The 26,717-nt window shown below is 44.0% G+C and overlaps 1 protein-coding gene across 1 annotated transcript in view; it reads left to right on the top strand.

Annotated features, from left to right (window-relative positions):
• The first annotated feature begins 9,649 nt into the window (after positions 1–9,649).
• The window catches only part of LOC131481521 (uveal autoantigen with coiled-coil domains and ankyrin repeats-like), a 46,996-nt gene continuing 29,928 nt past the window's right edge, over positions 9,650–26,717 (top strand). The window contains 6 exon segments of the mRNA XM_058670554.1: positions 9,650–9,718; positions 9,819–9,925; positions 14,102–14,283; positions 16,321–16,358; positions 19,344–19,412; positions 21,400–21,507. Coding sequence (XP_058526537.1) covers positions 9,650–9,718; positions 9,819–9,925; positions 14,102–14,283; positions 16,321–16,358; positions 19,344–19,412; positions 21,400–21,507 — 573 coding nt within the window.

The following is a 26,717-nucleotide window of genomic DNA, read 5'->3' as shown; positions in this document are numbered from 1 at the left end:
CAGGCGGAGAACTGCGGCTGCTGGCTTTCAGTTCCAGGGACCACACCGACCCTGCAGAGAGCAAAGCTGGTGCTCTCCTCTCCCCTTGGATCAGTTCCATGTGAAGTGCCAGAAAGGGGCCTGTGTGCCGCTCTGTCAACTCTGCGTTCCTAGCCTCTCCACACAAGATGGAGCCCTGAGTCCCGGACTCTCTCCTCCTGCAGCTGGTCCCAGTCACTCAGCTTGTCTGTCCACTCCCAGACCACACTCGCTTTCCTAGCTCCCCATGCGGGCCCAGGCTCTCACCTGGCGGTCACAGCATCTGTGTGGAGGCCACTGCTGGGTGTCTGGTTGGCACTGGAAACAGATCGCTGGATCCTGGATCACCGGACTCTTTTAAAGATTTATATTTTTATTTGAAAGAGTTAAGAGAGAAAGAGACAGAGGGAGACACTGCATTCTCTGGTTCACTCCCTAGATAGCTGCAATGGCTGGGGCTGAGCCAGGCCAATGCCAGGAGTCTGCAGCTTCTGGGTCTGCCATGTGGTTGCAGGACCCCAGGCATCTGGGCTCTCTTCCTGGTCTTCCCAGGCCATTATCAGGAAGTTGGGTTGTAAGTGGAGCAGCCCAGACACAAACCAGTACCCACATGGGATGCTGGAATTGCAGACACAGCTTTTACCCACTGTACCACAACGCTGGCAGAGAAGCTTTTGTTTGCCACCTGCTTGTCAAAATATCTAGGCATTGACTTAATACCTAAGTTCTAAATATGTTTGCGTTCACGTAATTCATGAGGAACTAATGTTAAAAACTACTCGCATGTTCTGATTTGAAGTTTATTAGACTGTGTCTCCTTCAGTCAGCCAGTATTTACAGGCCATTTTGTTGAATCTTGAAAGCACACGGGCGAATAAACCGTAGTTTTGTTAACACAGAGCATCAGGTACTCCTGTGCCTCTGTATGTGTGTATGTTTGTGTGTGTGTGTTTATGTCTACCTGTGTATGGTCAGGAATTATAGGAGATATGAGAAAGAGGAAGACATGTCATAATATTTCTAATCATATTCCTAATCGCTCTGATTCTTATTCTCTCCTTTAGAAAATGAAACTAATAACACTACTGGAGTAAGCACAAATTAAACCATCAATATTGGCTATCATTTATTAACTTCTTGAAAATGGTAGTGTTGTTTTTTGTATAGGGTTGTTAGTGTTGAATATTATATCCACTCTAATGTACTCTGTTTAAGAAAATATACCAATGGTTTCACAGATTTTATTAGATATTTATTTGAATTTTGTCTTCATTATTGTTTAGGTGTCTCTTACTTAAGAAGATACTTCAAATAAAAAAAAAAAAAAAACATTTAAGTGCTTCTGGAAGGTCCCATAGCATGATCTCTTACCTGACTCCTCAAATATAAACTCCCACAGTTGACCAGAAAGCCTAGGAAGGAAAGTGTTCATGTGTGGGTTAGCATGCTGTGCATTGAACATGTCTCCTCCTTGCCTTGCTTCGCATTTTTTCCCCACATTTTTATACCTTAATCTTCTTGGAGCTTTTTTTTTTTTTGGTATATTTTATGCTCTTATAATAGCTTAATGTATCAGCAAATTTTCTTCTCTTTTCCTGTTACATAGGATGGTGTCGTGAGTCCCATATGACCTCCATCCTTTGCCCCCACTGCTCCTCTGTCCTCTGGGGTCTCTGTGCATGACTTGGTAGAAGCAGAGTTGTGTGCTGTGCTCCAACTGGCAGCTGGAGAGCAGGTGTCCAGGCTCTAAGACCCATGCATGGAGATGCTTACAAGTCTGTACTCATAGCCCATTGCTCAGAACCAGGCTGACTGATGGTGCCTATCTGTAACGAGGCTCAGAAACTAGGTGAGGAGGCATGGCCCAGTTACTACTCAGTAGAAGGAACAGTTTGCTGAAAATTTGTTTTTTTTCACTGCAATCTCTCCAACCCCTCTGGCCTTGCAGTTATTTCTGTAGCAGCCCCTGCTTCCTACACATATAGCCCTCCTCCCCATTCCCAAAAGAAAAGATGCACAGATCAATCCCATTCCTGCATCTGGATCAAATTACTAATATTTCTGGGCGGGTGCAGTTCTCTGTTTTTGGCTGATGTAGCTCTCCATGGCACAGCAATCTGTAAATTCTGATGATGTCTGCTGCTCACAGTGTGTGGTGATGGAACAAGCCCAGGATAGGTGAGGTGGAAACACACAGCCCCACAAGTGAGTGTACCCTGTCAGCACCTGCTCTGCCTTGCACAGGGCTAGACTTCACGCTCGGGTCCTGGGGTTGGCACGTTCTGGATACCAGCACCTTCCTGCTCTTGTTTTGAATGGAGATCCTGTCTCTGCCATCTGTGACATCGCTGTCGCTTCACATGGCTATAACTGAGTTGGGCATCCATGGAGGCAACTTAAGGACCAGAACAGTCCTGCGTTTCACGGAACTGAGCATCTGTGAGTTTGCAGAGTTCTGGCCGCTCACGGCCTTGCTGGATTTCTGGTGTGTTTATTGGCAGTCTTCAATATGCCAGAAACCATTTTAAAGTTGTTTTGTAGATGTGTGGTTCTTCACCTTTCTTTATTTCTCCCTTATTTTCATGGCCAGTACTTCTAAGACTTCTGAGATACCAGGCTTCACTAGGAATTCAATGTCCTTGACTAATCTCTATTCCAGGACTGGTTCTTCTCTTTTTCCTAGTGGGAAGGTTTGACTGGATCTTGTTCCTTGTGGAAATTTTTTCCCCAAAGATTTTTTTTTAAAGATTTTATTATTATTGGAAAGCCAGATATACAGAGAGGAGGAGAGACAGAGAGGAAGATCTTCCATCAGATGTTTCACTCCCCAAGTGAGCTGCAACGGGCTGGTACGCGCCAATCTGATGCCGGGACCAGGAACTTCTTCCGGGTCCCCCACGCGGGTGCAGTGTCCCAAAGCTTTGGGCTGTCCTCGACTGCTTTCCCAGGCCACAAGCAGGGAGCTGGATGGGAAGTGGAGCTGCCGGGACTAGACCTGGCGCCCATATGGGATCCCGGGGCTTTCAAGGCGAGGACTTTAGCCGCTAGGCCACGCCGCTGGGCCCTTCCCCAAAGATTTGTTTATTTATTTGTTTGTTGGAAAGTCAGATATACAGAGAGGTAGAGACAGTGGAAGATTTTCCATCTGTTGATTCATTCCCCAAGTGGCTGCAGTGGCTGGAGCTGAGCTGATCCAAAGCCAGGATTCTGGAGCTTCTTCTGCCAGGTCTCCCACATGGGTGCAGAGTCCCAAGACATTGGGCTGTCCTTGACTGCTTTCCCAGGGCACAAGTAGGGAACTGGAAGGGAAGTGTGGCTGCTGGGATTAGAGCCTGCGCTCATATGGGATGCATATGCAAGGTGCATGCAAGGCGAGGACTTTAGCCAGTAGGCCACCGTGCCAGGCCCCTTTTGGGGGAAGGTTTGTGAGACAAACTGTGAGCAAAAAGTTTCTCTCCCACATGTTGCAGGCAGCAGTTGGCCTCATCATACCTATAAGGACCCAGATTCCTGGCTTTTCCCTCCATCCCTCCATCTCTGTTCAGGGTTAGCTAACCCCAACCTGAGCTTATCCATCCTCTCCTTTACTGAATGCTAAGAACAGTTAACAGCTACTGATACGTGCTCACATGTGGGCTCTTTTCTATTGCTTGGCCAGAAAGACTTCAGACTCTCATGGTGTATCTGTCAGCTTAGCAGAGCTGATATCTCTTCCAACCATCTGGAGTAGCAGGATACTCTGCGTTTTTCTAGTCTCAACTAATTGGACTCACCATCTGCTTCCCAAGCATTGAAACGCTGCTGTGGACATTAGGTCCTGGTTGTGGTGGCGACACTGCCGACTGCAGGTTCTGTCTGAGTCAGAACTGAGACCAGCTCCGTGCCAGACAGACCCTGTGGTAGCACTGACCATGACAACAGTCCTGAGTGTGTGCTTTGATTTCACAGCCCTGATGGTCAGAAGTGCCAGTGCTCCACAGGGACTTTCAGGGACTCAGCTCTCCGCTGTTTGGCAGTGCTGCTGTGTCCTAGGTCCTTGCCTTCAGCACCGAGAGCAGGCTGATAGTAGGTGCCTCTGTGTTGCAGCTTGCAGGAAGGGGAAAGCTGGCAGCGGAGGGTACAAGCCTGCTTTGGAAGCCTGGAAGTGGCACATATCCGTCGGCTGAATTCCGCTGAGGACTCTAGGTTGCCCAGCCAGGCCGAGCTACACAGGGCTCTTGGAGTTGTTTCCCTGCGCCAGCCAGTTTGGTGAGCAGCCAGAAGTCTGCACCACGCCCTGCAGAGCTGATTGTGTGTGTTCAGTATGTGACAATTCTGGCATTTGTCATGCTTCGTGGTTTTTTTCATTCCTGCTTGTAATTGGACCTGGGTAGTGGTTAAGTTTAGAGTTTCTGAATTAATGTATTCAGGTTTAATTCATCTTTTATTGTTAAATTTGGAGTTACATAAAAATATTTACTGCATAATGACAAGGAGAGAGTGACGAGGAGACCAGGAGATTGACAAGGAGGGAGGAAGAGACAGAGAAAAAAATTTGCCATCTTCTGGCTTGTTCCCCCAGTGGCTACAGTCGTCTGGGTGGGCTAGTCAGAAGCCAGGAGCCCAGAACTCTATCTGGGGATCCCCTGTGAGTGGCAGGGCCTAAGTACTTGGGCTGTCTTCTAGTTTTTTCCCATGTGCGTCATCGGGGTTCTAGCCTGAAAGAACGGTCCCTCCATTACGGGGTGCTGGCATTGCAGCTGGCAAATTGACCTGCTTCTCCACAAACTGGTCACACAGTTTTTCCAATATAGATATGAACCCTGGTGTTAACCGAAGAAAGTAGTATGCGTTTTTTTGAACCTGGGTGTGGTATGCATTTAGTTTATGTTTTATATGGACTTTACCTAGCCTGAAGGTAATTTTATACTGCATAAAATATGAATAATATTATATCTTTAGGTATAATGTATGTGTAATGCTCATGAAACAGTCCCAAATTATTAAAAGTCTTGCTTGTGACATGTTGGTATTAATAATGTTTCAGATTTTATAGCATTTTGGGTTTCAAATTAGAGGTGTTCAATCTGTGCCACACTTAGGCAAAATAGAAAAGTGGTATTTATATTTCCTGTGAACTATTTTTTTAGTTTTAAAAAGTATATTGGTAGTGTTTTTATGTTCAACTTCTAAAAGTAATCTAATGCCACACTGAACTTTTTAAAGGATATTTACCTAATAAGTATGATTTCAATCACTCAGATCTTCTCGGGCATCTGGAATCCTGGGATGGTGGGGGGTTCCAAGAACTGGGTTTCCATTTGTTTGTTTGTCCTTCAGTTTTGATGTGCCCGGGGGACTGTAACCTGGCTGAGGCTGCCTGCATTCATCTTACTTTCTTTACTTCTTCTATTTGAATTTGGCTTTCTTTCTTTTTCTTTTTCTTTTTTTTTTTTTTTTTGGAGATCATGTTGTCCAAGCATAACTTTAGGATAGGCATGGCCTAAGCGTCCACTTTCCCCACTGTTGTGCCAGTTTTGTCATCAGTGAACTCGGCTGCTCCAGTCACAGTGCTTCTTTTTGTCACTCCACCCAATGATGGTGTTAGTTACTGCCCTGCTGCAATTTGGTGCCGTCTTTACACTAAACCACAATGTCTGCTTTACTCTTCCTGGGATCTTTATCTTTGATTGTGATAACTTGGACAACTTGGCTGTACTTGAATAGTATCTGCTGTAAGTCATTGCTGAGACACGCACTGTGCTGTCAACTTGGGCCAGACCCCAACTCCTTCCTTCAGATGGGGTGGCTGTCTGTGAGCCCTTCACCTGCCTGGCTCAACCCTGGTTCCTCCAGCTTCCTCACTGCTGCCTGAGTATGGCTAGCCCTGGCAATAGCATGCCTGCCTGATGTGATTTGATCACAAAGTTTTGCAGAATGACTCCATTAGTATCATTAAAGTCAGAAACTGCAATTTCAGCTCTTGTGGGGATTATGAATCATATGAGTCATATTTTAAAAATTCACAGTAATGGGCCCACTGTGGTACCCTAGTGGCTAAAGTCCTCGCCTTGAACGCGCCAGGATCCCATATGGGAGCCAGGTCTTTTGTTTGTTTCTTTCTTTCAGCAATAGTATGTTCATTTTAATTTTGTTTATTTATTTATTTATTGTTTTTAAATAATCTTACTTAGTTGATTAGGGTGCAAAGGGTCAGGGGCTACAGGAAAGTGGTTAATACCATTATTTCCACACTAATATCATCACTTTTTTCCCCTGTATCTGGGGTCAGGGAAGAAACAAAGGGAAAAGCCACACCTAGCCTGCCACCCATCCCAGGTCCCCAATGGGAGGCACACTCCGAGGGTCCTGCTCAAGCAGTTTCTGTAGTTCAGCAGTTCTGGGTTGCTGCCAATCTCGCTGTTCCAATCGCGATGACATCTATTCAGAGTCCACTGGCTGACATAGTCTCTTCATGATTGGGATTCTGAGATCAGCAGTTCAGTTGGAGGGATCTCCAAAGAAACTTCATCTGAGGTGATTCCAGACTCTTATGTGTGAATTTGCCAGTACAGGGTCCGGCACAGTCTATCACCCCAATCAGCTTATGCACATGGTGATCATTGCAATTGCTGCATCAATTCTGTTTCCAGACCTGTCCTCCACGTGAACTGATGGGTGTTGTAGTTCCAGCCTGATCCTGCCCACTTCATACGGGCCCTCAGGCAAACCAGTGGGAGCTGCAGCCTATTTGGGGCAACTCCCCATAACCCCTACCAGGCCTGACCCTATTCTGGTTCCCATGTTTGCCACTCTGTACCACAGACTTGTTCAGTCTGTCTCACATCCCATTTAGCTCTCCTACATATCAATGGGCATTGAATCCTAGTTCAACCCAACCAACCCTACTATCTGCCCACACACATGCTGGCAGGTACCTTTCTGTCTAGCCACCCCGTCCCTGCCTGGTTTTCGTGCTCTCCAGTGGAAGTGGTAACCCAAGAGGGAGGTACCCACTATCTCCTTACTAGGCCACTCCCACTTCTGGATTATGCCCTCTCCAAGTGGTTCTGGAGTTTAACTTGAGAGATTAAGGCCCCAGTGCCAGCCTCTGTCAGCTGATGCTGCGGCCAAGTCCAGCCAACCTTCACCCACTCTAATTGTGGATTGCACCGGTCAGAACAGTCAGCCCAACCTGGCCCTTCCCTGATTTGGTTCACATGAGGCCCACAGCTGTTGTAGCCCTGCTTGATCTGGTCTGCCCCCATCCCAACTCACGCTTTCTGGTAGGAGTGATTGTCCAGCAAGGGAGCCCACATTCCTTCTGCTGGCTCCACCCCCTCCCTCCCTGGTTCTCACGTGTGCTGTTTGGGTGCTGCGTTCACATCTGGTACAGCTCACCTCACCTTGGCATTCCTTAATGTACACTGCTTTGGTTCGCGACCTAACCTGGCCTGACCCACACTCTATTCTGGTGCTCGGGATTCGCCAGAGGGTGATATGAGCGAGTTCAGCCTGGTCTGACCTCTTAACCTGGCCTGACCCACACTCTATTCTGGTGCTCTGGATTCGCCAGAGGGTGATATGAACGGGTTCAGCCTGGTCTGACCTCCTACCTATGCCGTATGTATGCCAGCGGGTATCTTTTCTCTGGCCTGGTTTGGGTTGCTCCCTATCGTCATTCTTGCACTCACCTGTAGGGACTATGTCCTGACAGAGGAGTTTCCCAAGCTCCTCCATCAGAATCTCTCCCTATGTCAGATCTTGTGCATACTGGTAGGTCCATGGCCCAGCCCTCATTGCTGGCCTTCAGTGCATTCCACGTCTTATTGTTGGATGTTTCAGCCTAGCCAAGGCTAAAGTCCACACCTTGAACATGCCCAGATCCCATATGGGAGCTGGTTCTAAACCCGGTGGCTGCACTTCTCATCCAGCTGCTTGCTTGTAGCCTGGGAAAACAGTCAAGGATGGTCTAAGGACTTGGGACCCTGCATCCTTGTGGGAGACTTGTAAGAAGCCCCTGGCTTCGGATTGACTTAGCACTGTCCATTGCGGCCACTTGGGGAGTATGATCAGCGATGGAAGATCTCCTTTTCTGTCTCCCCTCTTTGTATATCTGACTTTCCAATAAAAATAAGAAAAATAAACCTGTAAAAAATTTCACTGTGAATCATTCACATGATTATACTGTGAATAATCATGTGAATGATTCTTCTAAAATCTGCAAAGATTTTAACTGCAAAGATCAAGACAGTAGTAGTCGTAGTTAGAAATTTGTTGTAATAAGAAATTTTTATTTATATTATTCATGTTCTCTCTTACAATGGCAGTGTCTTCTTGTCTTCTGCACCATTTTCTTTGTCCCAATAAATTATAAAAATTCATGGGCACGGGAAATGGGCAAACACTTCACAAAGGAACAAACCCAAATGGCAAATAAACATATGAAAAAATGCTCAAGTTCCCTGGCAATAAGGGAAATCCAAATTAAAACATCAGTGAGGTACCACCTAACGCCAGTAAGACTGGCCCACATGAATAAAAGCACCAACAACACTTGTTGGCGAGGTTGCGGGGAAAAGGGATCCCTACTCCACTGCTGGTGGGGCTGCAGGCTGGTACAGCCTCTATGGAAATCAATATGGAGAATATTCAAACAACTCAAATTCAACATACCGTATGATCCAGCAATAGCACTCCTAGGAATATATCCAGAACACTTGTTTTATGAGAAACCAACATGCACTCCTATGCTCATAGCAGCACAATCAGTAATTGCAAAAACATGGAAGCAACCAAAATGCCCATCAACAGAGGATTGGATAAGAAAGCTATGGTTCATCTACTCCATGGAATACTACTCAGCTATTAAAAAAAAACAAAATGCAGTTCTTTGTGGCCAAATGGGCCAAACTGGAAACCATAATGCTAAGGGAAATGAGCCAATCACAAAAGGTTAAATACCACATGTTTGCCTTAATTTAAGGTGATATGATGTTATGTATAACATGTTATGTTTTGAATGTTATATGTTGTGTATAAACTAAATTGAAGTATAGGTGAGGTGGTCACAGAAGGTGGCTGGGAACTCGCATTTACTTTTAACATATTGGTTACTCATTAGTATGTCAATTAATTCCATAATGATGTAAATTTTTGCTGATGGTATGTTGGAGCTTTCAAATGACTGGGATGATACTCTGCTAGCTCTGTCTTCAGACCAGAGAGGGTATACCTAAGAAGCCGTTGAACTTGACTGGACAATAAGATGCTGGACTCTATGTTTGGTATACGCTTGCAATGGGGGAATCTCAACTGAACTTGAGCTGTGGTTATGCAACAAGGTGGAGGAATCCACCATGGTGGGAGGGTTTGGGGAGGTGTGGGGAGAACCCAAGTATCTATGTAACTGTGTCACATAATACAATGTAATTAATGAAGTTAAATAATAAATAATTAAAAAAATTCATAAACTGATTGAATATATTTTAAGATGGAAAGTTGATGTTATGAACAAATGCTGAACTGGTTGTGAAGGAGGTGGCTCGGTGTGTTAGAAATGGAATAGTTCATACCTTTTGTTGACCTAGTAAAGCACCCTGTGTTGTACCAACACATCAATCATTAGTCATTTTTGTTGTTTCTCAAAGCTATGGCCGACTGTCCTTCCAGCATACAGCTGCTTGGTGACCACGGGGCCTCTGTGAATGCCAAAGACATAGTGAGTCAAATTAAATTTATCCTGATTTCTTTGCATGCATTGTAAAACTGTTTTGTTGCATTTGTTGCCTTGATGATGTTTTATTTCTCTTGTTCCTTAGGATGGGCGGACCCCGCTTGTCCTGGCTACTCAAATGTGTGGACCAGCTATATGTCAACTGCTAATCGATAGAGGAGCAAATGTTAACTCCAGAGACAAACAGAACAGGTGACTGCTTCCTTCCTGTCTGCTGCTGTGCCCTTGCTCCCCAGTCTTGGTTCTCCCTTCCTGAATTTACTCCCCTTACCAATTAGGATCCATTTCTCATTTTTTTTCCATCTGTTAGAAAGCAGGGAGAGGAAAATAGGGGATGATGAGAGCAAATGCTGAATGAAAGCTGGTAATTAGTTTGTTTGACCATTTTGTCATCCAAATTTAAGAGGAATTGCATCACAGTTATTTTTAAATGAGATTTATTTGTTTACTTGAAAGGCAAAGCTACTGAGCGATGAAGAGACAGAGGGATTTTTCTGTCCACTGCTTCACTCGCCAAATGGCTGCGATGCCAGAGCTGTTCTAGGCTGAAGGCAGGAGCTCCATCCGGGTCTCCAGCATGGGTGCACAGGCCATCCTCTGCTCTCTTCCCAGACACGTTAGTAGGGAGCTGGATCACAAGGAGAGTAACAGTGGCTTGAACCAGTGCCCATGTGGGATACTGGCATTGCGTGTTGTGTCTTAACCCTGTGGGCACAAAACTGGCTCCTATTTTAAGCTTTAAAGAAAATAGTTAATGAAATGAATATAAATAAGATTTAAAAATCATATCCAGGAGCTGAAATGGTGGCGCAGTGAGTGAAGCTGCTGCCTGCAGTGCTAGCATGCCATGTGGATGCCAGTTCCAGTCCCGACTGTTCTTAGTTCTTCTAATCTTGGTTCCTGCTAACGCAGCTGGGAAAGCAGCAGAAGATGGCCTAAGTACCGGGACATCTGCCTCCCATGTGGAACTCCTGGATGAAGCTCCTGGCTCCTGACTCCTGGCTTCAGCCTGGCGCAGCCTTGCACTAGTGGCCGTTTGGGGAGTGGACCAAAAAATGAAAGATACCTGTTCCTGTTTCTCCTTCTCCCTCTGCCATCTGCCTTATAGATAGATAGATAGATGGATAGATAGATAGATAGATAGATAGATAGATAGATAAACAATAAGACACTATTTTAAATTACATTTGTTTTCTGCTACTTCATTTGTGGATCTTTTGAGATGAAAGTGATTTCTGGGTGTTTTGGAACCTCACTTGTCTATGTGATTGACTCTCTTTGGTTTTTGATTTTTTTTTTTTTTTTTTTTTTTTTTTTTTTACTGGAAAGGCAGATTTACAGAGAGAAGAGACAAAGAGAAAGATCTGCTGTCTGCTGGTTCACTCCCCACGGCAGCTGGAGCTGAGCCGATCCAAAGCCAGGGGCCAGGCCTCCCATACTGATACAGGTTCCCAAGGCTTTGGGCCATCCTCGACTGCTCTCCCAGGCCACAGACAGGGAACTGGATGGGAAGTGGAGCTGCCAGGATTAGAACCAGCGCCCATATGGGATTCTGGTGAATGCAAGGCAAGGATTTAGCCCCTGAGCCATTGCACTGGGCCCTGTGTGACATATTCTTCAAGTGTTTCATTTCCTTATACTGCCTGGACTCAGTGCTGCCTCCTCTGAAACAAAGCCCATTCTATGTCCTGCATTCCCTCAATGTATTCTCACTCCTGAATTCAATGTTATTTCAGTCGATAGGCTCTGGTGATTTCCATCTGCTTTCCTCTTGTTTTTCTTCAGAGCTAGTTTATCATGCTGTTTACTCCAGTATAGTTCTGATGTTTATGATCACATTTCTGACATCAAATATCTTAAGTTATTCCCCCACATTTAGATGAAGTATTGTGGAGGTTAAAATTGAAATTTCTGCGATTATGTAGAAGATAACAGTAAAACTGATGCTTTCTTTCCTGAGAATGTGTCTTGTTTGTAGTTTGTTGGAAGTGGATAAGTAGACTTTAGATGTCAGATTATATAGTTCTCAGTATTTTTATTGCCTGGTCATCTCAAAAAAGGGAATTCTTGAACATCTCAAATATTGATGTGATTTTTTAATCTTTATTTTTTTATAACTTTTATTTTTTATAATGATTACATGGTGGATCAGGGTGGGAAAGATTGAGTTTTAGGGAAAATGGGTATACTCATTGCTTCCAAATTTGCTATTTCGGGCCCGGTGCCATGGCCTACCAGCTAAAGTCCTCGCCTTGAACACACCGGCATCCCATATGGGTGCCGGTTCTAATCCCAGAAGCTCCACTTGTCATCCAGCTCCCTGCTTGTGGCCTGGGAAAGCAGTCGAGGATGGCCCAAAGCCTTGGGACCCTACACCCATGTGGGAGACCCGGAAGAAGTTCCTGGTTCCCGGCTTCGGATCAACGCAGCACTGGGCATTGCACTCACTAGAGGAGTGAATCATCGGACGGAGGATCTTCCTCTCTGTCTCTCCTCTGTGTATATCTGACTTTGTAATAAAAAAAATAAATAAATCTTAAAAAAATTTGCTATTTCTTCTTGTTCCTGGGGCAAGTGGGGAAACACAGGGGGAAACCACTCATGCCTTTCCACACGTCCTAGTACCCAGGGATGAGGAGCTGCCACCTCATGTCAACCCAGAGTCTCAGTGTGTACATATTCTGAGGGCTCTGTCCAAGTGGTTTGGATAATTTTGAAATGCTGCCGACACCACCGATCGAGGATATATGTCACCCTCCCAGTGTTCATTGGCTCCATTCACCAAGATTTTTTTTTGCATTTTTTTAAAAATTTATTTATTTTTATTGGAAAGTCAAATATAGAGAGAGGAGGAGAGACAGAGAGGAAGATCTTCCGTCCGATGATTCACTCCCCAAGTGAGCCGCAACGGGCCGGTGCTATGCCGATCCGAAGTCAGGAGCCAAGAACTTCTTCCAGGTCTCCCACATGGGTGCAGGGTCCCAAGGCTTTTTGGGCCATCCTCGACTGCTTTCCCAGGCCGCAAGCAGGGAGCTGGATGGGAAGTGGCGCTACCAGGACTAGAACCAGCACCCATATGGGATCCCAATGCATTGAAGGCGAAGACTTTAGCCGCTAGGCCACGCTGCCGGGCCCTCACCAAGATTTTTTGCTGTCATCGTTTGGGGTTGTCGTCCAGTTGGTCATGTTCTTCTGCTACAGCACCAAAAGAGTTGCCATATTCTCCTTTTACAACATGGCCTGTGTCTACTGCTAATGTCATTACAAAATGTGTTTTTGTATTATTTTCTTGTTCGGAGATAATATGGTTTGATCCAAGTATGACTAAGAAACCTTACTTTCAAAATCCCAGAGAAGGATGATTTGATTGAGTCACATAGATAATTCCTTTTTTCCCCCTAGAGATCTGAAAGGCAGAATTCCAGAGAGAGGAAGAGACACAGAGACCATCGATGCGTTGGCTTACTCTCCAAATGATTATGGCAGTCTGAGCTGGGGTCTGCCTGAGTCAGGAGCCTGGGGACTCCTTCTGGGTTTCTCACATGCATAGCAGTGGCCATCCACAGCTGCTTTCCTAAGCATGTTAGTAGGGAACGCACTTGGACGTGGGTGGCTGGAAGTGGAGTTTGTACTCTTGTGGGGCTGGCATTGCAGCTGGTGGATTGTCGCTCTGCACCGTAACACTAGCCCCTCTGTTCAAGGCAACTTCGTTCCTGTTGCTTCGAAATCCACCCCCAAAAGCTGTCAGATAGGGCAGGATGTGTTGGGTAGACTAGATATCTTAACTTTTGACACTGTTTCTTTAGGGTTCTTTTTTTTTTTTTAAAGTGAAAGACACTTTATCAAAAGTAAGAAATTATTATCACAGTTAAACAGATTAGTTTTAAGCTTGTACCCAAGGGACAAGAACAATATGAGAAGATTTTCTGTTGTAGAAAAAGCAAAGATCATAGTTTTAAGGATAGAGTAACTTTTTTATTGGTAATAAAATCAGGGTCAAATATTCACATGGATCTTAGACTTTGAGAAACCTAAATGCATCTCACTTGTATCCACGTAGCTGTTTGTTCCATCAACTGTTGACTAAAATAGAGATCATGGATTATAATTGTGAAACTAGGACATTTTGATGCGATACAGAACTTACATGGGTAGGGTTCTTTGTCTTTATCATTTGTTTCACTTATGTTTTTATACATGTGATGAAGTTAGAATACAAGATAAAAATATGAAGTAAAATCTTCAACAAATATAACTTCCTAGAGTGGTATTTGCTATTTAAGAATGAAGCCTTTGGAAAAAAAAAATTCTGAATTGTTTTCTTTCTTTTTTTTCATGACTTTGTGTTCTTTTGTTTTCACTTTTAAGAACTGCTCTCATGCTAGGCTGTGAGTATGGTTGCAAAGATGCAGTGGACGTCTTGATTAAGAATGGAGCTGACATCAGCTTGCTGGATGCCCTGGGCCATGACAGTGCATACTATGCAAGAATTGGTGACAATCTGGACATTCTGACCTTATTGAAGACGGCATCAGAAAATACCCACAAAGGTACCAGCAGTGTTGTGTGACAACAGTCCAGGGTAATAAAGACAGGTTTCTGAAGACTTAGATAGCAGAACTGGAGTCTGAGGAGCAAGGCATTCCTTCCTGACAAGCAGGATTAGCTGATCTGCCTTAGTGCTGTGGACTTGGCTCTGCTGTAGTCTGCAGGATTCCCAACAGTGTGCTGTGTGGTAGGGTCCATCCGAAAGTTCATGGAGAAGGAGAATTAAAAGATAATTTTAGTGTACATGATTTTTGAAATACGTTCATAACTTTTCCACAATATGCACATCTGGGAACTTTTTGAAGAGCCCTTGTATTTCATCTAGTTTATCTAGTGAGCCCTGACACTGCAGAGTGATTTAAAAACTGAGGAAGAAGAATCAATGGAAGGTTTTTTGGTTTTTTTTTTTTTTTTGGTAAAACTTTTGTTTGATAAGGAGTAGGGAAACTCGTAACATTGGATTGGAACTTATCAAACTTTAAAAAGCCTTATTGAGGTAGGCGTTGTGGTGTAGCATGTCACTGAGTTCTTGCTTGGTTCACTTGTGTTCCATGTCAGAATGCCATGGATCCGGCACAGCCTCCACTTGAGACCCAAATTCCTGGTGATACATCAGGGGTGCAGCAGATGGTGGCTGGTTCCTGCCAGCCTTGTGGGAGACCAAAATTCAGTTCCAGGCTTCTGGTTTCCTCCTGGTCCAGCTGCAGCCATTGTGGGCTTTTGGGGAATGAACCAGGAGATGGGATCTCTGTCTCTTTCTGTCCCTCTCTGTCCCTCTCCTCCGCCATTTGTTCCTCTTTCTTTCTATGCATTTGAAATAAATACTTCCCACTTACATTTATCAAACACTCATAGCAAGTGTTATTCTGTTTCTTAAAAACAAGTTATAGGGCCTGGTGTGGTAGCCTAGTATTTAAAATCATAACCTTGCATGTGCCCCGGGATCCCATATGGGCACCGGTTCTGATCCCAGCAGCTCCACTTCCCATCCAGCTCCCTGCTTGTGGCCTGGGAAAGCAGTCGAGGACGGCCCAAAAAGCCTTGGGACCCTGCACCCGCGTGAGAGACCCGGAAGAAGTCCCAGGCTCCTGGCTTCGGATCAGCTCAGCTCCAGCCATTATGGCCACTTGGGGAGTGAATTAAAGGACAGAAGATCTCCTTCTCTGTTTTTCCTCCTCTCTCTATATCTGACTTTTCAATAAAAATTAAATAACTTTTTTTAAAGCAAGTTGGAAAATTAAGTAGAGTGAGTAAATTTAAATCATTATTCCTGCCACTAAGAGCTCCTATGAACATTGTGAAGATTATCTATTCATTTTTCCATATATAATATTTATTTATTTATAAAGATTTATTTATTTTTATTACAAAGTCAGATACACAGAGAAGAGGAGAGACAGAGAGGAAGATCTTCCCGTCAGATGATTCACTCCTCAAGTGACTGCAACAGCCGGTGCTGCAACGATCCAAAGCCGGGAACCTGGAACTTCCTTCAGGTCTCCCACACGGGCACAGGATCCCAAAGCTTTGGGCCATCCTCGACTGCTTTCCCAGGCCACAAGCAGGGAGCTGGATGGCAAGTGGAGCTGCTGGGATTAGAACCGGTGCCCATATGGGATCCTTGAATTTATCTTAATTTTTGTTTTGAAGAGGCAGGAAAAGAGGCACACAAGAGACAGGAGAGAGAGAGAGAACAAATTGCCATTCACTGATTCAGTTCCTGAATGCCCACAATGATTGTTCCATTGAGAGTTACAATCCAAGAATGCCATGTTAGAAAATCCCCAGTTATTTGAGACATCACTCCTGACTCTTGAGGGTTAAGTTAGTTTTTTAGTTAGATTGCGGGGCCGGAACCAGACGTGAAACCTAGCTACTCTAATATGGCGGCATTGTCCAGCCTGTTAGGTTAAGAATAAGCTCCTTGAGATGTATTTCATGTCAACTCAGTTGCGTACTTTAGGGGATGGGCAACTCGGAGTTAACTACTTTCTCATCATTTTTTCTGTTTTTTTTTTTTTTTTCTTTTAAATCTTCAGGGAGAGAACATTGGAAGAAGGGACCACCTGTACAACAGGTAGATCTTAATTAAAAAATTATATGTGAGGTTTAAAGATTTATTTATTTTATTACAAAGCCAAATATACAGAGAGGAGGAGAGACAGAGAGGAAGATCTTCCGTCCGATGATTCACTCCCCAAGTGAGCCGCAACGGGCCAGTGCGCACCGATCTGAAGCCAGGAACCAGGAACCTCTTCCGCGTCTCCCACGTGGGTGCAGAGTCCCAAGGCTTTTTGGGCCATCCTTGACTGCTTTCCCAGGCCACAAGCAGGGAGCTGGATGGGAAGTGGAGCTGCCGGGATTAGAACCAGTGACCATATGGGATCCCGGGGCGTCAAGGCGGGGACCTTAGCTGCTAGGCCACGCCGCCGGGCCCTATATGTGAGGTTTAATAATCGTCCCTAGGGGCGGCCAGCTAATGGTTATTTATAACTGTATTGAGTGCCAATGCTCCAGTTACACCCTATGGAACCCTGGATATTACGATCATGAGATCCTATCAATTGAGACAATGATCTTAACTATAATGCAGTCTCCTAACTGGAGGCCTGAGTATCCAGCCCTTTCAAGTAGGAGATAGCACACCTCATTGAGATACTGAAATGATGAGTTGTAACGTGGATGATCATAGACACTTCCCCTTACAGTCTCTTATTAATTAACTGGAATGTTTACTTTTGTGGGAGAATGTTTCCAATGCAGTAAGAAATTAAGGAAATACAAGTCAAACCTGATTATACATCACCTTTTTTTTTTTAATTTCAGTCTTTTTCCCCCTGTTTTTATTTGGAGACCTTAAGAATTTAATACATAGAATAATTCACAGCCTGTACTAACTTTATTAACAAATCACTGGATAACTCTGGTTTTGTGTGTCAGTTTGAATAACTGTCTTGTGCTTTTCACTGTTTACTCTCAGTTAAAGTATGAGGGTTGGCTTTCAGCACTCCGGCTCCAACGCCAGTGCAGGTAGCATTCCTCCACTGCTGGCTGTTTCCTTCCAGGCTGTCAGCTTCTCTCTAGTGAGAGGAACCTGGGCACTTGCAAACCCCAAAGGAGAGTAAGCAGGTACCTTCTGATCATCATACTACATCTGATCACCTGTCACCTGATTCAAAAATTTCGTCAAAACTTGTTTTCCTTTTCAGTTGATAACAGTGAATGCATTCACGCATGGGTCATGTCTGTTGATATTTTTTGTGTTCCATCTGGGACAGTTGTCCCACCTGGTCATTTTTCACATAGAATGGAGTGGAGTGAAGGCAGATGTGTGCTGTGCTGTGTATGCCAGCCATTTCCCGTGAATTGCATAGAACCTGAGTGTTAACATGGGAACGATACTCTGCTCAGCGCTTTAGCATTTATCCAATAGCACAAGGAGTTAACGTTTTTCTGTGAGCGCCTGTGTTTCCAATATTTGTTGAATAAACATAGTGACTATCTGCTATAAATTGGATTTTTTCTTCATGGTGCTAAAAGATGTGTAATCTCTGTTTTCAAGAAGCCTACTGTGTAATTTTTTTAATTGCATTTCATTTTATGACATCATTTCATAGGCTCTGAGGTTCGCCCAATCCCTCCCCGTGCCCTCCCCCCATGGTGGATTACTCTACCTTATTGCAATATTACAGTTCGAATCCAGTCTTGTTTCTTTCATTGCAACCAAGTACCATGCATAGAGTCTAGCATCTTATTGTCCAGATCAATTCAACAGTTTCTTGGCGAGACTATCTCTGGTCTGAAGGCAGAGCTGGCAGAATATCATTCCGACCAATTAAAAGCCACAGCATAACATCAACAACAGTTTCCAACACTATGGGTTTAATTGACATGGTATTGAGAGACTGATATGTTAGAAAATGCAGGTTCTTAACCACATCCTGTGACTACTTCATTAACATTTCAACTTTAGTTTATATACAACTGGCTTCTAGCCACCTTAAAATGGTTATAGGATACTATTCAGCTGTCTCGTGTCTGTTTTCATTTTTGTATTTAGCAGTTTATTGTGTTGAAGCATAATTTTTACTGAACTTGGCAAGTTTAAAAGACCAGTTTGGTTGGTCATTCAGTAAATATTGAACATCTACAGCATTCTAACTGCTCCTTCTGAGTGCCAGATGTTGTAGTGGGAAATATCCCTGCCCTTGCAGAGCTCCCAGTAGATGAGAGAGAGGTCTGTAAATCTGAAGACAAAATAGAATTAAGTATGAGGAGGGCTAAAGACGGGGGTGCTCTGTGGGAGCAGACTCATACACTGAGGGAAGGTGGACGTGTGTTTAGCATCTCTGTGAGTCATCAAGGAGGACAGTGTGGCAGAAGTGTGTGCCTGGGGACAGAGAAGAAGCAAGGGCTATGGATATCTGTTCACCAGTGCCTGGAGGTAACAGGCACTATGATGTGTACCAATAACCATATAACCAACCATATACCCAAAAACCAATAACCATAGCAGGGACAGGGGCTGGGCCACCAGCCAGCTGTGCATGGTTCCATGGAACCAGATCTGCAGGAGAGTTTATTTGTGGCTTGCACATCAGGGGGCAGATGGGAAAGGATGGGTTGATGTGGTCTGGGCTGGGTTGGCTAGAACATGAGGCAGTTGGTAAGCACTCTGAAGGGAAAGCTTGAGTGCATGAGTTAGGCTAGAAGACATCAGAGCCCACTGGAAAAGCAGAGTGACTACAGATGTTGTTGGGCACAACTATAGAGAATACATTTTTAAAATTGGCCCGTCCTGATTGTAGTTCCTTTCTCATCAAAATGCCTTAATATAACGTGATAAAGTCAGAAAAAAATAAGAAGAAGGTTTCAATAAAATCAAGAAGTAGTACCAACTGCATACAAAATCGTCTTGGACCTAGGTTCCGTTTTGAGTTTGTAAGTGGAAATACTGCCACCTTGTGTTGTACACAGCTGTTTTTAATATTGGATACGCTAAACTGCTGAGTGTATTGTTGTTGAGAAAACAGACTTACCTGCCAACTTACATTTCCCAAAGCGCAATTTGACACTTTTGCAAGGTGAAGTAAATGCAACATCAAATCAGAGGCAGCATTGAAACATTTAGGTAAAATGGAAAAAGGAACTTGAGAGTTCTTCCCCCTAGGCATGAATTCTGGTGGTATTGGTGGGATGGGGAGAAGTCAGGGAACAAGAAATGGAGAAAGGGTGACATCTGTTGGGGAAAGTAAGGTGTCTTACGATTTGTCACTCCTAGTGTTTTTTTAGCTTAGTCCCTTCTGAAGGAATTGAATTTTGTTACCAATGTTTGGGCCAGCCCTATGTAGTTAAGTTATATGGCATTAGAGAGTATTCTAGAAAGTCTTGTTAACTATGTACAAGAGAAAGCAAATAATTTTGTTTAAGCCTTTGTTGATTAAATGTATCTGTTTTGTGATGCAAACCATGTTTGTATTCATATTGGAAAATTAAATGAAAATTAGGTAATGAAGGTCAAAGTGATGGTCATTAATATGGATAAAATAACATCTGAACTTTTCCTTAAAATCTTCCTAAATTTGATTAGGGAAAATAATTTGGCTAAATTAGACACACTTTTTTATTTCTTATTTTGATGAACATTTTGAAAATAATTATGCCGATTATGTAAGAAGAGAATCCATACTTATTTTAGTTTGTGATTGCAACACAATGAAATTACAAATGGAATGGATATTTCTGTATAATGAAAGAATTTTACTTGTGCTTTTTCAGTTATTCTGTAGTGTTGACAAGATGAACTTTAGCTTTTTTTTTTTAAAGAATTATTCATTTTATTACAGCCAGATATACACAGAGGAGGAGAGACAGAGAGGAAGATCTTCCGTCTGATGATTCACTCCCCAAGTGAGCCGCAACGGGCAGATGCGTGCCGATTCGAAGCCAGGAACCCGGAACCTCCTCCGCATCTCCCACGCGGGTGCAGTGTCCCAATGCATTGGACCATCCTCAACTGCTTTCCCAGGCCACAAGCAGGGAGCTGGATGGGAAGTGGAGCTGCCGGGATTAGAACTGGCACCCATATGGAATCCCGGGGCGATCAAGGCGAGGACTTTAGCTGCTAGGCCACAGTGCCGGGCCTGAACTTTAGCTTTTTTAAAAAAAGTTTATTTGAAAGACAGAAGCAGGGTTTCCATTCAATTGGTTACTTTTTTTTTAAATTTTTATTACAAAGTCAGATATACAGAGAGGAGAGACAGAGAGGAAGATCTTCCATCCGATGATTCACTCCCCAAGCGAGCGCACCGGCTGGTGCTGTGCCGATCCGAAGCCAGGAACCAGGAACCTCTTCCAGGTCTCCCACGCAGGTGCAGGGTCCCAAAGCTATGGGACGTCCTCGACTGCTTTCCCAGGCCACAAGCAGTGAGCTGGATGTGAAGTTGAGCTTCCGGGATTAGAACCGGCGCCTATATGGGATCCCGGTGCGTTCAAGGTGAGGACTTCAGCCGCTGGGCCACGTCGCCGGGCCCCAATTGGTTACTTTTCATATACCTCCATGTTGAAGACTAAAGCCAGAATTGGGGACCCAGTTTGGGTCTCCCACATGGGTGGTGCTTGGTCTGCCATCCCTTCCTCCCAGGGTTTGTATTAGCAGGGAGCTGACTTAGGTTCAAAGCTGGACATTCAGTGCAGGCACCCTGAATGCAGGACCTATGGATTCATGTGGGACATGAATGTCTTCATTGCTAGGCCCACTGCCTGTCCCTAACTGTAACCTGAAAACAGCAGCCATTTCTGATGAACAAAACATCAGCATGGGTTCATAACCTTTGGGAGAGCTAGAATGGCAAGCTTTGTTTTCAGGTACTGATTTTTTTTTTAATTTATTTGGAAACATGACAGTTGGTCCCAGGTGTATACTTACCAGATATCATGAAATAGTTATTTTCATGTTACTGACTTGTGAATGTTAAGTCATTCGAGTGTCAGTGAAATTATTGTATTTTTATACTTACATTTGTTTTATGTGTCTACAAATAATAGTTTGCTGATTTTAAGAATTTCTTTCCTAAGTGTAAAGATTACCCTACAATATGTTATCTTTATTACTTAAGGACTTGGAGATTGAAAATGAAGATTTGAAAGAAAGGTTGAGAAAAATTCAGCAAGAGCAAAGAATACTTGTAGACAAAGTCAATGGTTTGCAGTTACAAGTGAATGAGGTAAATAATTTGTACAACAAAAGATCCAAGGACTTTCAGCACAGGTGAGCCTCATCCCTGAGAAGTTGCTCAGAATCCCAGGAGCTGGGTGCTGAAGGAGGTAGCATCAGATCACAGACCTCAGGGGGGAGTCATGTCTTCCTAGTGACCAAGGCTGTTCCAGGAACCTGCATGTTAAATATAAAGTCCTGGAACAAACTAGCAGATCAGGGCAGAGGAATGGACATGCCGGGAGGAGCTCCGTGAGGGCTATCCTCCTAAAGGCTTCTTCTTCCTGGAGCTAGGATGGACAGGAGCTAGAAGGTGTCAGGGGACATTTGAGAAAGCAGGGTTGGGGACAGAATCTACAGTAGTGGTGTGATCTGTAAGATATTCTGTGTTGAAAGAACTGAAAAGCTAGAAAAAATGCATCAGTTATCGCTTTCAGAAGGAAAGGAGGCAATGCGTGACAGTGTAATGATTTCACTTTTTATTTATTTATTTTTTTAATTGGAAGTCAGATTTACAGAGAGGAGGAGAGACAGAAAGATCTTCCATCTGTTGGTTCACTTCCCAAGTGGCTGCAACAGCTGGAGCTGAGCCAGTCCGAAGCCAGGAGCCAGGAACCTCCTTTAGGTCTTCCACTTGGGTGCAGGGTCCAAAGACTTTGGGCCATCCTCAACTGCTTTCCCAGACCACAAGCAGGGAGCTTGAAGGGAAGTGTGGAATAGCTGGGATATGAATTGGCGCCCATATTGGATCCTGGTGCATGCAAAACAGTAGGATTTTAGCCACTAGGCTACTATGCTGGGCCCAATTGTATAACTTTTTTTTTTAAGATTGATTTTGTTTTTGTTGGAAAGTTAGATATACATAGAGGAAGAAAGACAGAGAGGAAGATCTTCTGTCCATTGATTCACTCCCCAAATGGCTGCAATGGCTAGAGCTGTGCTGATCTGAAGCCAGGAGCCTGAAGCCTCTTCCAGGTCTCCAAGCGGGTTCAGGGTCCCAAGGCTTCAGGGTCCTCGATCGCTTTCCCAGGTCACGCACAGGTTGCTGTATGGGAACCTGGGCTGTCAGGGTTAGAATCGGTGCCCGTAATGAGATCCCAGTGCATGCAAGGCGAGGACTTTAGTCACTAGGCTACCGTGCCAGACCCTTATTTCACTTTTTAAATGTACATTTCATCATGCCCATGATTTGTCATACGTAAATGTTTTGGGTAATACTTCCTTTTCAAGAGTACAAAGTAGGGCCCAGCAGCGTGGCCTAGTGGCTAAAGTGCTCGCCTTGAAAGCCCCGGGATCTCATTTGGGCGCCGGTTCTAATCCTGGCAGCTCAACTTCACATCCAGCTCCCTGTTTGTGGCCTGGGAAAGCAGTCGAGGACGGCCCAATGCATTGGGACCCTGCACCCGCGTGTTAGACCTGGAAGAGGTTCCAGGTTCCCGGCTTCGGATCGGCGCACATCGGCCCGTTGCGGCTCACTTGGGGAGTGAATCATCGGATGGAAGATCTTCCTCTCTGTCTCTCCTCCTCTGTGTATATCTGGCTGTAATAAACTGAATAAATCTTTAAAAAAAAAAGAATACAAAGCGTGCAATAGTGCAACTGTGACCTTATGATTCTATTTTTCTTTATTGCTTCACTCTGCTTGTTTTAGATTTTCTTGAAGCTGAATCTATTCAAAAGCAAATTTGTGAATCTTTGAAAAAGATTTGTTTACTTTTTTTGAAGGGCAAGGTGATATCTAGAGAAGAGGAGAAACAGAAAGATGTTTCATCCACTGGTCAGTTACCCAAATGGCTCCACCAGCCAGTTCTGGACTAGGCCAGAGGCAGGAACCTGGAACTCCATCCAGCTCATCCGTGAGGGTGGCAGGGATCCAAGCATTTGGATAATATGACAAATTCATCCAATTGTGGCAAAGGAAGAAAAGGGCATAGAACATTTGCAAATCATATAGGAAGAAAATACTTATTGATAATTTTTAAGAACGAGGAAGGTTTTGTGTTCAAACAACTGTACAGATTTGCATATACCTAGCGGATACAGGCAGGACAAGATAGCACATTGTGGAGCCCTGCCTCGTCAGTGTTGAAAGCAGGGGCTTCGTAGAAAGAACATGCTGACAGACAGCAGATTTTATCAGGCTTAAGGAGAGAGCCACCAGTATCGTCAGAATGCAAATGAGCCTTCAACCTAGATTTTGAAGAATGAGGACAGAATAAAGACATTTTAAGACTTCCACCCTCTAAGAGGTTTCCCCTCTAGTCCCTTGGAAAAAGAACTACTTAAGAATACACTTCTGGCAAGACATGAAACAGCACAGGGCAAAGGTATGGGCTAATTCTTGGCCATGGGAAAGCATAGACATGGATGCAAGATGTGTGAATAAAAAGAAAAAAACCTGTTCGCTAAAAAATTAGGTACTACTTTGGATGGGGTAATTCCTGGTTAAAATAAAAGTAAGTGGCTTAATAGAACTTAAAATATCAGTGTGGGGCTAGCAGTGGAGAAAGTCAAGTGACATATAAAGCAGATCCTCTGAAAAGGCTTCTGAATTTGGGAGTGTTTAAAAATCTGTTTAAGAAATAATTCTTTTCATCTCAGATTAAGAAAAGAGGACAACTTGGAAAATAGTACCTGTATATTGTAATATTAGTGCAATCTCTTATAACCTGTATCCAATGCAATAAGATAACGCGATATAATCTATAAACCAACAATTAATGTCAGAATACTTAAGATCTACATCGAAAAATTGTAAAACCTACTATACCCTCAATACGCTATGTTAACCTGTAATGGGGAGGGAGTGCAGGGAAGTCTTTCAGGACCATAAAAAGAGTGAGAAAAAAGTACAATATAGCCTATCAAGATCAAATCTGGTAATTCATAGATAACAGACTCAAAGCGGCACTAAACAACAATAAAACTACTATACCAATGCATGAGGGGGGAATCGGGTGCGATCCTGACAACCTCTTAACAGGAGGTCATGTGCGTGGAGCAGGGGAGTACTCCAGAGTGGAGCAGGTGGTAAGGAGGAAGCTTGGATCCCAACCAGGAAGACTCCCAGACCTTCACCACAAACTATTAATACGAGCAACAAGGACTATATCCCAGTTGCCAAGGAGGCCACAGGGGATTGGATGTCCTCGGAGGCCGAGTACTCTGAGGTCACCCACCCCCAACCGGAGCTTCCACAGGGGATGGAAGAAGTCCAAACACTACCGTGCAGAAACCAACGTCATTGGAAAGACAACCAGAAGCCCTGAGTGGTCTGCAGAAACAGAAGAACAATAAACGTCCTTCGGGACCAGGGAGGAGAGCTTTCTCTGGTCCGAGCCTGGCTCCACCTCTGGACCCCCCCTCCCTCGCAATGACCATCAGGATCGCTTCGAAAACCCCTCACAGCAAACAATCCTACAAACTAAAAAAAAAAAAAAAAAAAACCTAAAATAAATAAACAGCAGAAAGTAGAGCTTGAAATTTGACAGGAAAGAGCTGGCATGGATTGGCTCATGCCTCGCTGGGTGGGTCACAAAGATTAGTTACTCCTCACCATGGTGTTGAGGATTTTCCTGCACACCCCCCCCCAAAAAAAAAATGTTCTGCACCTAAAATGTTGACATATATCTTGTTAGAGTTACAAGCCAGTCTGGATTATCCTAAAATCTGCCAAGATCAGCAAAATTTTACTTCAACACAACAACTGGCTAAATACTAAGATGAAATGGACACGAAACAGCTGAATGGTGCCTTATGGCCATTTTAAGGTATAGAGCAGCCGGTCCTGTATATGAACTAAAATTGAAATGTCAATGAGCTAATCATAGGTTGTGGCTAGGACTTGTTTTCCTTTTTTTTTTTTTTCTTTTTAATACACTGGTTACTCAAAACCATGTCAATTCCATAACATTGCAAATTGCTGTTGATGTTATATTGGGACTCTTAATTAACTGTGATGATATTCTGCCAGCTCAAACTTCAGACCAGAAAAGGTCTCCCCAAGAAACTGTTCAACCCATCTGGACAATAAGTAACTGGACTCTATGCTTGGTATATGTTTGCAATGAAAGAATCTTGATTGAATTTGAACTGTAATACTGCATCAAGGTGGAGGAATCCACCGGGGGAGGGGAGGGGGAGGGAGGGGGGAATTCCCAGAGCCTATGAAACTGTCACATAATGCAAAATAATTAACAATTAAAAAAAAAAAAAAGAAACTTAAAAAAAAAAATTAGGTACCGCTTTGGATGGGGTAATTCCTGGCTAAAATAAAAGTAAGTGGCTTAATAGAACTTGAAATCTCAGTGTGGGGCTAGCAGTGGAGAAAGTCAAGTGACATATAAAGCAGATCCTCTGAAAAGGCTTCTGAATTTGGGAGTGTTTAAAAATCTGTTTAAGAAATAATTCTTATACATTCTGTATTCTGCCTTTTAGCCTCAATTGCTCCATTCTACTTTCCTCCTTTAAGGAAAATGAAGAAGTTTGATAGCTGAAGAGCTGTTTCTCTCTCTCTCGCTCTCTTTTTAAGATTTATTTATTTTATTTTTACTACAAAGTCAGATATACAGAGAGGAGGAGAGACAGAGAGGAAGATCTTCCGTCCGATGATTCACTCCCCAAGTGAGCCGCAATGACCAGTGCTGCGCCAATCTGAAGCCAAGAACCAGGAACCTCTTCCAGGTCTCCCACATGGGTGCAGAGTCCCAAAGCATCGGGCTGTCCTCGACTGCTTTCCCAGGCCGCAAGCAGGGAGGTGGATGGGAAGTGGGGCTGCCAGGATTAGAACCGGTGCCCATGTGGGATCCCAGGGCGTTCAAGATGAGGACTTTAGCTGCTAGGCCACGTCGCCGGGCCCTAAGCTGTCTCTTTTTGAGTGAGGTCCCTGAGTGTAGTGAAATGAGTAGAACATTCAGGACATATAGGACTAAATAAACCACTGGTGCTGTGAGTGTTAGACCCTCCCAGTCTCCCCTTGCCTGGTTACTGAACACCTTGGGGAGCTCCTCTCCAGCCAGGCACGAGTTTGGAGGGCTTCTCAAAGGATTCTCAGATCCTGTGAGGGAAATTCTTTAATGAATCAAGGTATTATCTTGCAGTTAAGTTCTTAAATGGAGGCAGACACTAGGATGCCAGGTAACTGAGTAACTCTGCTGGGCAAGATGGAGGCTCCGCACACGGGAGAAACTCGGAAGAAATGGATCATGCATTAAAAGGACT

Source organism: Ochotona princeps, chromosome 12 (assembly GCF_030435755.1).
Source record: "Ochotona princeps isolate mOchPri1 chromosome 12, mOchPri1.hap1, whole genome shotgun sequence".
Classification (NCBI taxonomy): Eukaryota; Metazoa; Chordata; class Mammalia; order Lagomorpha; family Ochotonidae; genus Ochotona; species Ochotona princeps.
The sequence above is the reverse complement of the archived record's forward strand: the minus strand, read 5'-3'. Positions and strand labels throughout refer to the sequence as shown.